At 45.0% G+C, this 11,631-nt stretch overlaps 1 protein-coding gene across 1 annotated transcript; it reads left to right on the top strand.

The window, feature by feature from the left end:
- The first annotated feature begins 5,245 nt into the window (after positions 1-5,245).
- Positions 5,246-8,062, top strand: LOC124649878. Its single transcript, XM_047189448.1, has 3 exons — positions 5,246-5,621; positions 5,746-5,805; positions 7,718-8,062. The coding sequence occupies exons 1-3, from the start codon at positions 5,349-5,351 to the stop codon at positions 7,886-7,888; spliced, it is 504 nt and encodes a 167-aa protein (XP_047045404.1). The 5' UTR covers positions 5,246-5,348; the 3' UTR covers positions 7,889-8,062.
- Positions 8,063-11,631: the final 3,569 nt, after the last annotated feature.

Raw genomic sequence — 11,631 nt, 5'->3', positions numbered from 1 at the left:
ATTTCTTCTTTCACAGGTTCCTGCAAATTGTGAGTGCATTCTTGTTCATGAATGAGTCTCTCTTTATAATCAATGATATAAGGATTATTGCTGTAATGTTCTATGCAATAATCAAGGATAGAAGAGACATAATCTTTAAGGTCCTTACAAACAATACAAGTTTCATAATTTCTAGCCATGAAGGATTCTATCTCAGAGGCTCCCATAAGTAAAACAAATTGTTCTACTTCTTCGAACCCAAGATGAATATAGTTATTCCAATGATAGTTCACAATTAAAATTTCTTCACTAAAGCCACATTGGAATTTAAGATGTTTAGTATCCTGTTTAGAGCAACAGTTTATATCATGGTGTTTAAGCAAGATTTTAGCAATTATATTCAAATTTTCTAACACGGCACTCATGACTTTACCCTTTCTTGATTCTCTATAATTCATATATAATTCTATAAGCTCCATACAGGTTGTGGGTTCTTCCATAACAACAGTTTTTAATTTTTCGGTTTTTCAAATTTTTATGGATTTTCGGGTATATAAGAAAAAAAACTAGACAAAAGTAAACTAAGCAAAATAATACTAGACAGAAATAAACTAAGCACAAATAAACTAGACAAAAGTAAACTAAGAAAACAAAATAAAATAAAAACAGAGAGAGAGGTAGAGTGTACTCCCCAGGTGAACTTATGAGTAGAGCTATGCTCCCCGGCAATGGCGCTAGAAAATAGTCTTGATAACCCACAAGTATAGGAGATCGCAACAGTCTTCGAGGGAAGTAAAACCCAAATTTATTGGTTCGACACAAGGGGAGACAAAGAATACTTATAAGCCTTAACAACTGAGTTGTCAATTCAGCTGCACCTGGAAAAACACTAGTAACAGGGGTGATGTGAAAGCAGTAGTAATATGAGAGAAATAGTAACAGTAACACAGCAGAAGTAGCAGTAACACAGAGGCAATGTCACCAGAAAATAGTTGATACTACTTCTAATGGCATATAGGACCGAGTGAGTATTTGATGATGAAAGATGGACCGGGATTCCCAGCTATCTACACTAGTGGTAACTCTCCAATAACAAGTGTTGGGTGAACAAATTACAGTTGGGCAATTGACATAATTATTATAGCATTAAGGTAGAACATCCAGTTTATTAATCATGTAAGCATGTTTTCCATATATAGTCATACGTGCTCGCAATGCGAAACTTGCACAACATCTTTTGTCCTACCAGCCGGTGGCAGCCGGACCTCTAGGAAAACTACTGGTAATTAAGGTACTCCTTTTAATAGAGTACCGGAGCAAAGCATTAACACTTGGTGAAAACATGTGATCCTCATATCTAAGCCATCCCTCCAGCTTATCCCGACTTGCCGTCACTCTGGGGCCTCGGGTTCCGGACATAGACATGTGCAAACAACTTGTAGATACAATCTAAGCAATAATTATAGAGCTTAAATCTAAGATCATGACACTCGTGCACTAGTGACAAGCATTAAACACAACAAGATTGCAGCAACAATAACTTCACAAACTTTATAGATAGACCGATCATAATGTAACAATTCATCGGATCCCAACAAACACAACACCGATTACATCAGATGGATCTCAATCATGTAAGGCAGCTCATGAGATCATTGTATTGAAGTACATGGGAGAGAGAGTACCAACTAGCTACTGCTAGAACCTGTAGTCCATGGGGGAACTACTCACGGAGCATGATGGAGGCGGTGGCGTCGATGGAGAAGGCTCCGGGGGTTGATCCCCGTCCCGGCAGGGTGCCGAAACAGGAACTTCTGACCTCCGAAACTAAGTTTTGTGATGGCGGCGGCGCTCCGGGAGTCTTTCTGGAGTATGATAGATATGTCTCGGGTTTTCGCGTCGTGGGGGAACAAATAGGCAAAGGGGCGATGTCGGTGGAGTCCCGAGGTGGGCTCCCCACACGCCGGCGCGCTTGTGGGCCCGGCCGCGCGGCTGCATGGGGAGGAGGCCGTGGGCCTCCCCCGGGCTTGCCCTTCTGGCTCCGTGTGTCCCTCGGAAAAAATAGGAGGTTTGGCTTTTGTTTCGTCGAATTCCGAGAATATTGCCCGAACAGCTTTCCTGGAACCAAAAACAACAGAAAACAGGAACTGGCACTGTGGCATCTTGTTAATAGGTTAGTCCCAGAAAATGTATAATAATGATATATAATGCATATAAAACATGTGACAATGATACATAAAACAAGCATGAAACATCAGAAATTATAGATACGTTGAAGACGTATCAAGGGTCATCTTTTCGAGAACTATCAGAAGATGCGCAAAGGAGATGGACCAAAATGCACGTGAGGCACAAGAGAGGGTCCATGGCACAACCCACCCCTAGTTGTGTTATGGGTCCCACCTCGGGCCCTCTTGACCCCTTTTGTCTCAGTTTCAATGCCATGCATTGAGTTCTTGTCTAAAAATGACTATATTTATGACCCCATTGAGGAGGCGACCGTCAACAATGAAATACACAAAATATAGAGGTCCTGCGAAGATTGGGAGGGGAAACGCCGCCAGATTCGCCCCCGGTTGCTCCTCCGCCTCTGTCAACACCATTACCGCCACCAACATGATGGAGAGGGAGTAGTTCACCCCTGGACTATGGGTTTGTGTAAATATCTTGTATCAATCTCTCCCTACGTTCTTCACTAATTAGTATCACATGAGCTACCTACATGATTGTGATCATCTATGTAATGTTTTGATGTTGGCTCTTTTGTCATGAGATGATTAATGAGTTGCAATCGAGTATTTTTTGGTTGTTGTATCGATAGATGCATATGTTACCCCGTTCATCTATACTATATTTTGATCAAACTTGTATGGAAGAACCCATGTGCGGGAAGTGTGTGTTATTTGGAGTAACTTGGTACTCTTGATGTGGAGTGACACAAAGTTGTGTGCTAGTATGGTTTTTTTACCTTTCCATTGGTTACCTTAGTAGGATAAAAATATCACATGTGCCATTGTTTAGCTAGTGACATCCTAGGTGGCCTTGTTTCGAATATGGCATTATCATAATACACTTCATGTCAAAACTCTTAAGGCAATATTCTATCTATTCTTTATCTTGGTTTGCAAAGTTTTCCTTTCCAAGGGAGTATCAATAAGATATGGTGTATCATCTATGCTAGGACGTTATGCTCATATAAATGCTTATCAACTACATAATATTATTTGCTATAACCTATTGCTTTTTATGTAGTGCTTTGTCCTTGCAACCATGTTTACTAGAGGGAGATCAAGTGAAACCATGAACCTCGGTCCATTTTAAATTATAAGAGACACCTTTACATTTACTTTATTTTCACTTTAAAATTTATCACTTCATTATTTCGAAAATAAAAAATATATTATTCACTTCACTTTCTTTTGTTATTTAAGTTTTGTATTACTTACACACCGTTGGGCCTGACAAACACCTCGGTGGAGCCGTGGACATAAAATTGTTTCATTTACTTGACAAGTTGCTTGAAGAGGGTAGAAGGGAGAACTAAACTTTTTCCCCGAGTTCAATATAAACTCTCGAGTCACCCTTATGGGGAAAATCACCCTTGTTGCATCACTTTGCACTTCAAGTCCCAACGCATTGGAAAATATGTGTAGTTTTTTTCATCATTCAGTTACGACACCCAAGTGAAGCTTTGTTCTAGCTTGCGGCATTCTTCACAACTGGTTATTAGGTTAAGCGGAGATGAGATTTTTCGAGAATTGTTGTTTCTAATGAAGTTAAGAGTTACCATGGCATGGAACAAGGCGACGATGAATCCTGGAAAAACAAGAGGATGGAGTGGGTAAACGCAATGTGGGATAACAAAGGTAGCACCAGCATATGAGAAGAAGAATGCCTCCCCCTCTGATAGCCCTATGGTAAACTTTCCCTTTCATTACCACCGAATTGTAATGATAAACCGCTACTCATAGTATCTAGGGACTAAACCGACGAACTACCGTTCGTATTAGCTAGGGACTAGATTTGATTAAGTACCCGTAGCAGCTATGGATGAACTCATGAACTTCTAGCTTGCATGCGTGTGATGGTGGTGTAGTATGGTAACTTTTCCAGTAGAGAGAAGAGGCGATCACTATCATGGATGCAACCAAACAACATACCTTGCATCGTTGTAGCCATTTGGGCTTGCGTGCAACCAACCAATCAAATCAGGATGCTTTTGATCCTAGTGATGCAACCCATGCCGGAAAACAAAGTGGAGAACATGGTCCGAAGCTATCCCCGAGAGCGATAAAAGAGGTCTAGACTACCAAACACGCCCCAAATATACTCGAGAAACCCTCGCTCCCATGACATGTTCCTCTTGCATCCTTGGACCCTCGCACTTTGTTGCCTTCAGCTCCTCTCCGCGGCTCTCCTGGTCCACCCTATGCGCTAGGAGCAAGTCCTCGGAGTCTAGACATCAAAGACAGTTGCGTCCGACCCCAACATACATCGATACCATCTAGAGGGGCCTCAAGGTTGATGAACCCAGACATGAATGGCCCTCCTTCGAATTACCATTAATTTGCAACTATAACTAAGATCATATAGTAGTTGAAGAAATTGACGGACGCATAACCTTCATCAAACCAAAACATCCAGAGCCCGCTAGACAGACTATTGGACAAAACTTGAAAGTTAGAGGCAGTGTTGAAACTTAAGATGAGAAGAGGATCTGATAGTGGGCATGGTGTTTTGAGTTATAGGTTCAAATATACCTGTTATGGAAAATACATTCTAAATGTATATTAAAATGTCTAAAAACTCCGAAACAAATCCCTAGATGTGCATCCGCACATGCTATGTTTGCACATGAAATTTTGTAAGAAAAAATATTTTTTGTGGGCAGTGTAAAAAATATAAAACAAATCTCGTGGGAAGCTATTTTGGAGCATATAAAATTGCCTTTTTTCACGTAAGTCACAAAAAAAAAATTTACCACGAGACTTTATGTATGGACATAAAATATCTGGATGTATACCTAGAATTTTTATTCATACTTTTTTTAACAAAAAATATGCCTTTTTAAGTAGTAGATGTATCAACAACTATGAGCCAAAATGCATTTTCGATCTGATAGCAGGCTATTTAACGTATAATCTACCCTATCTAATTGATCCTTTTCTTTTTTGCCGAAGCCCCCAAAAATTGTACTATCTACCCACTACCCTATCCATTCCAAAAGATAGTGAACGGCACTATGAAACCCCAAACCCCCCGAGTCGACCGAGCATCCCAATCTAGTCTAGAGATAATAAGCTTTAGCTAAGAGCAGGGGACGCAAGGATAAGAAGAGGAGGAAGAGCCGTTGAAGTAAGGAGAAGATTATGATGTCGTCGCCGGCCTCCACCCACCTCCTCCGCTCCACCGCCGCGGTTCCCCTCCTCCCTCGCCGCGCTTCCCTCCAGCTTTCCTGCGCTGCCAGCGGAGCTGTGGCTAGGAGACGGAACGGCCGCCTGGAGGTAGTCCGCGCGGCCAGTGCGGAGGTGGCCGAGCCCGCCGCTGCAACGCCCTACACTACCGAGTCCCTCGTCCTCTACTTCAAGGCCGAGGGCACCATGGAGGAGAGGGCCATTCCCAAGATCACCCAAGCTCTCGAGGTGCACAACTGTCTTACCATTTATTAATTTCCGCTAAATTGGGATGGAAACTTAAGACCGGACAGTGAATCAACCAGCAATTCAGGGATAAAAGAATATGTGTGTGTGTGTGTGTGTTTTGTAGGGGGTGGAAGGCGTCACTGACCTGGAGGTGCTCATCGAAGAAGGCATCGGAAGTGTTGTGGTAAGTGCCCTCACTTCTAATTAACAAACGTCCAATCTCCCCAAAAAAAGTTAACACACCTGCTCGTACTACTAGTGTGGACGCATATATGCATTTTCTTTGCACATATTTATACAGTCATATACTTAGTATCACCCCAATTTGTAAACATAGTGCACATGTGATTGATCTATTCATGCAACACATCAATTTTCTGATATGTGTACTGTCTGCAAGCGCAGAAGACTACCCTGCCTTAAAAAACCGCAAGAGGGTTGTAACTGCCTCTGCAGAACTTTCATCATTGATGGTACAAAGCACTGGTATATACAATGTGTCTGTGTCACCGAAAGTCCCTTGAGAGGTTCTATGCTCAAGGCCCCCTGAATAAAGCACAACAAAAAGATACGTCACCTAACTGAGAACAAGTTTTCTACCACATTGGAAAACAATAAGCAGAGATCAGTAGAACTTCTAAGCACTAAGCATTTGCAAGATACATATTCTCACATTAGACTATTATTAGATCCATAACAACCGAAATCCATTATTTAGGTGTGAACACGGAAATCATTTTGTTTTGAATACCAGATCAACATAGAAACCCAAAATGTTAGTAACTTATTAGAACACTTTAAGTTGTTGATGAACTCTATTTTCCAGTTTCTCAGATATTATGAGTAAAAGACTGCATTGGATTCACTTCGTGAAGCTTGTAAAGCCTAGTGTAAACTGCATTCCTTTGTTAACCCAGAGGACATGAAAAAACAAAGTTGAACTTAGTTTTTTTTCTCGAAAAGGAGGTTAAACCCTGGCCTCTACATTGATAGATGCACATGACCATATACTATTAATTATTGACAACAATGCCAAGCATTGATGCCAAATAAATCGGATAACAGAAAAAAAAATTGAGGACCTACCTGGCTGCCTCGCGACAACATCTCCAAAATCTTACCTCATACCCTATGACTGTAAATCATAATCTTGGGCCTCTGCTCCATTGACACGCAAGCCTAGGAGACACGCCAGCCGCCGCCGCCGCACTGAACACCATTGGCCGGAGATGTTGGATACAGCCTCCATGGGTGCTGGCCGTCAAGCATCCACCTCCATGACTGCCACTGCAAACCGACAAACTGCCAGCCCATGGGGAAACACACCACAGCAGACTAATGGAAGGACGGAGAGGATCAACACGTAAGAGAGAGCCACGCTCGATCTCACCAGATCGAATCTAGCGCACAGCGCACCTGCTGTGTCAGATCCGCACCCCACGCTAGACCACCAGGATATGCCTTTATTGACAATGAGGAAGAAACTGTAGATTAAGAATAATATCTGCAGTTGAGAACCAACCTGAGGTTGAGTGGTTAGGAGGGTGCCCACCAGAGTTCAAACCCCAGGTTTGACATCTGTGTGTCTCATAAAGGCGGAATATTCATTCAGTGGGAGGCGACGTTCCCGTCGACAGCGAGGCGCCTGTGGTGACTTCGTCAATTTCAAGATCCAATCCGCCAGCTCAGCCTTCCGGAGGTGCTCATAGGGGTAGGGTGTGCGTGTGTGCGTTCATAGGGATGAGTGTATGCGCGTGTATGTGAGCGTTTGCGTTTGTACTGTGTTTCTCAAAAAAAAAAGAATAATATCTGCAGTTGCACTAATATATTATATATCGGTTATCAATACATATTTAAGAATATTTAGATTTCTTTACATAATTTTCGTAGCATTATAATTTTAGAGAAGTACATATGTTGAAACAATGAATAAAATTGTCTACTGCACACTCTGTCAAAGTCTTGAAGTGCATGTATAACAGTATGTCAGTACTCTACCCACGCAAATGTCCCCGTCACAATGCTAGTTTTGTTATATTGTTATTGTTATTGTTATTGTTGATGTTGATGTTTTTTTTCGGCTTCTGCAACTGCAGTTAACAAAAGCGACAACAGTGCAAGCTACTGGAGTCGCCTCAAACCTGGTGGAAGCCATCCAGGGAGTTGGTTTCAAACTACAAACGCTTAGCCTCAGCTTCGAGGACTTTGATAAGGCGGATGCCGCTGCTGTCCCAGCAGAAAACGCAGATGACCAAGTTAGTGAGTGAGCTGAGCTATACTGTGCCTGTGCTAAATGCATATAATGTGCTCTGGTTGTTGGTGTTTTATCTTTCTTTAAACATTTTTTTTAGTTATGATACACATTCCGCTTGTAATTTTCCAAGCTGTGCATTTTACCTTCTGGGATATATGGTAGAGAAAGAAGGAACTCTTTTTCTTTACTTGTGCAGGTATGACGAAAGATTGAGCCAGCTTAACTAGCCTGTTTGATGCTGGGTACTTTGACAACCACGGAAGCTAATAATTTAGTTTCGTATCAACTTCGGACTTACTGTATCATATTATCAACGTTAACCAGCGTCATATCTGGGTTGGCTTGAGATCCTTGTAATTTGGTATATCTAATGTAGTAGAGTTTATTGTAGTAGACATGCGGAAAATCATTGTGCTAAGATCCCATAGAACTAAATTAGCAACCATCATCAATGATGATAACCGTACATCGGAGAAAATTGACCTGATCACATCAGTAAATGCGAAAATCGAACGGAGGAGATCCACTAGACTAGACTAACTCGTTGTTTTAACAGGTCGAATGAGTCGAGCCGATTGGTTGGCTCCACTCAATTTTCAACCTTGTTCCTGTCCTTTTTAGGGAAGACCATCATGACAAGCTTTAGAGCATCTGAGAACCAACCTCAGGTTGGGTGGTTAGGAGGGTGGTTGTACCCCCAGCCCACCAGAGTTCAAACCCCAGGTTTGACATCTGTGTGTCTCATAAAGGCGGAATATTCTTTCAGTGGGAGGCGACGTTCTCGTCGACAGCGAGGCGTCTGTGGTGACTTCGTCAATTTCAAGATCCAATCCGCCGGCTCGGTCTTCCGGAGGTGCTCATAGGGGTAGGGTGTGCGTGTGTGCGTTCATAGGGGTGAGTGTATGCGCGTGTATGTGAGCGCCTGCGTTTGTACTGTGTTTCTCAAAAAAAAAAAAGCTTTAGAGCATCTCCAGCCGCGTCCCCCAAACCGTGCCGGATTGAGCGTTTTGTTCGTGCCGCCTTTGGGGGACGTCGCTCCCCAGCCGCGTCCCCCAAACGCTTCCCCCAAACATTTAAAATACTTTTTTTTGGCATTTTTATTTCAATTTCCACAAACTAATACATAATTGGGTACGTGGTTTCCACAAACTAATACATAGTTGGAACCGTGGTGGACACAAATATAAAATATTGCAAATAAACTAAACCTAACTAGGCCGTGCATCGGAGGTTTCCTGTATTCGCTGCTAAGAAAGAACACTCGAGGGCACACCCAATCACCTAAACTGGAAAATCCAGCGGGAGGATGGTGCCCTTGTTGGTTCTACCGATGAGGCGAACAGGCAGAAACCTCCGTGCACGTATTCGCTGCGAAGAAACAACACTCGGCCGTCCTCCTCGTCGGTGTTGTCGCCGTGGGAGTCCCCTGTCGCCGTGGTAGTCCCGGCGGCAGCGCCTCTCGTCGAAGACCTTGACGCTCATGTCCCCGTTGCCGAAGTAGGAGAACGGGAGGATGAAGCCGGCTTCGAGGCTGTGGTGGCGCGCGAACTTCTCCCGGCCCGATGTTGAGGTACATCTTGCCGCGCGCGTCGTAGATCGCATCGACGATCCACCGGTAGTAGCCGCACGAAGCCTCCCGCAGATGCATCTTGCGCGGGCATACGCCGCCGACGTACTCGGCGAAGGAGTCCGGCAGCCTCTGGATGCCGCGCGGGTCGCCCTTGAGGACAAGGACGAACTCGAACAGCACGTCCGGCTCCACGTCCATCTCCGACGATGAAGACGACAGCGTGGGAGGCGACGGCGAGCGTTCAGCTATGCTGCGGCCACGATCACGACCACGACCACGGCCGCGGCCGCGAGGTCGGCCTCCACCTCTACCAGACATAGCATCGAGTTTTGTTGAGAGATGGTGGCGGCTAGGGTTTAGGAGAGAGGCGCTAGGGTTTGTGTGTGAGAGGGACGATGAGAGGCACCCCTTTTTATAGGTCGGAGGGAGGCGGATGAGCGGTGGTGCTCATTAACGCCGACACACAGAGCTAGGCGCGACGGAACGCGTCGCTGCGCCCTCTGCGGGAACTGCACCGTCGCTGCGGGAACTGCACCGTCACTGCGCGCCAGTAACTTCCGTCGCGAGGTAGGCGACGGTTAGGTTAAAATTAATTGTGCCGCTGACGGGTCGGCCCCGCCACTCCCCGCCTCGCTTTTCGGTGTGTCCGGCGTCCCCGGTGTGTCCCCTGTGGGACGGGGACGGGCTCGGGGCGCCGGACAACGTATCGGGGCGCGCCGGACAAAAATGGGCTTTGGGGGACGCGGCTGAAATGTATTTTTTGTCCGGCGCACCCAAATCCCTTTGGGGGACGCTTTGGAGGATGAGGCTGGAGATGCTATTATTGATATCAAATAATTATAACATCATCCATGTCCTTTTTAGTGAAGACCATCATGGCAAGCTTTATTGATATCAAATAATTATAACATCATCCAGAAGGGTTTGCAAAATAAAATTACCCAATTACAAGATGATTTAGATTCAAAACTTTGCTTAGTCATTTCATGTGCAACAACAGTTGCCTCCCTTGGACAGTGTTAAAAAAGAATCATCCCGATCATAGCAGCATTTGTCACACAATCAACATAGATTGCCGAGAGGCTTCGTTCCCCGATCTTTCTTGTGCTAAACATATAGCAATTACCTAGTCCTTGAATCAAGGTATTCAGGAAGAGCAGGTTGTTTCAGCTAGATACCGTCAAGCATTTCTGACTATTGCATGGGAACAGATTCATGTTAGAGGTATTTTTTCTACAGAATCAGATTCCGCTTCATTTGCTTGGTATCCTAATGAATTAGTCAATTCAAGCCGAAGTCACATAGCCATTGCTTCCGCAGACACATCAGGTATGTAAAGGCTTTTTTTTTTGAACAGGTAAGGACCCCAAGGCCCGAGAAGCTGCATTAAACTGAGGCAGTTACAGACCAGTTTACAGATTGGACCCCAAAAAGTAGGAAAATTACAACTGCATCCTGCAAATAGCACAGCGGACCCTAAACTGGAAAGAGGAAAAGCGATCAGGTCCATGGTCACTGCCATTGCCGGAGTTCCAGTGTCGACCATCATCCGCACCACCGGGGACTAGGCCACTTGGAGTGCTGACGACGTGCTTCGTCAACAAGGAGTCGGGGAAGGGCCTCCAAGCAAGGAGGTATAGCTCGATGAGGGTCGCCAATCGACCTGGATAAACAGGGCGAGGCAAAGGACGCCAACTGATGTCCCCTGTTGATGGGCTCGTCGGAGAAGACGCCTCTTCAGCGGCGTCGGAGCTAGCCGTGCATCGACGGCCAAGATCTTTGACCCAAGCAGGGCCACGGTAGAACGCGCTTCAACAGCTTCATAACACCACATCGGCATCAGAGACCAAGCCCCCATCGATGCAGCCATCACATGCTGATTCCTCTCTCCATCGTCTCCTTGGCCGGCCGAGAGAAGAACCAGAGCCGCGAAACCGCAACAAAGGGCTGGAGGCGCTTATTGGAAGAGCCCGACCTGCAGACCTTCTCCTCCGTCTTTCTCCATGGAAGCTCGTCGAAGAAGCTTGAGGCCAACCATCTAGCAGCGCACCAAACCGCCAAGATGGAAGAGCTATAGGCCTTATTTACGGAGATGCCTGGCTGTAGCTCCCCCACTTGCCTCCACGCCTGCCACCGAAGGGAAACAGTGAAGAACACCCAAACCAGGATGAGCCAGATCTGGCCAG

The sequence above is a fragment of the Lolium rigidum genome, chromosome 4, assembly GCF_022539505.1.
Source record: "Lolium rigidum isolate FL_2022 chromosome 4, APGP_CSIRO_Lrig_0.1, whole genome shotgun sequence".
NCBI classification, from domain to species: domain Eukaryota; kingdom Viridiplantae; phylum Streptophyta; class Magnoliopsida; order Poales; family Poaceae; genus Lolium; species Lolium rigidum.
Note: the sequence above shows the minus strand (reverse complement) of the source record. Positions and strands in the feature narration are given on the sequence as shown.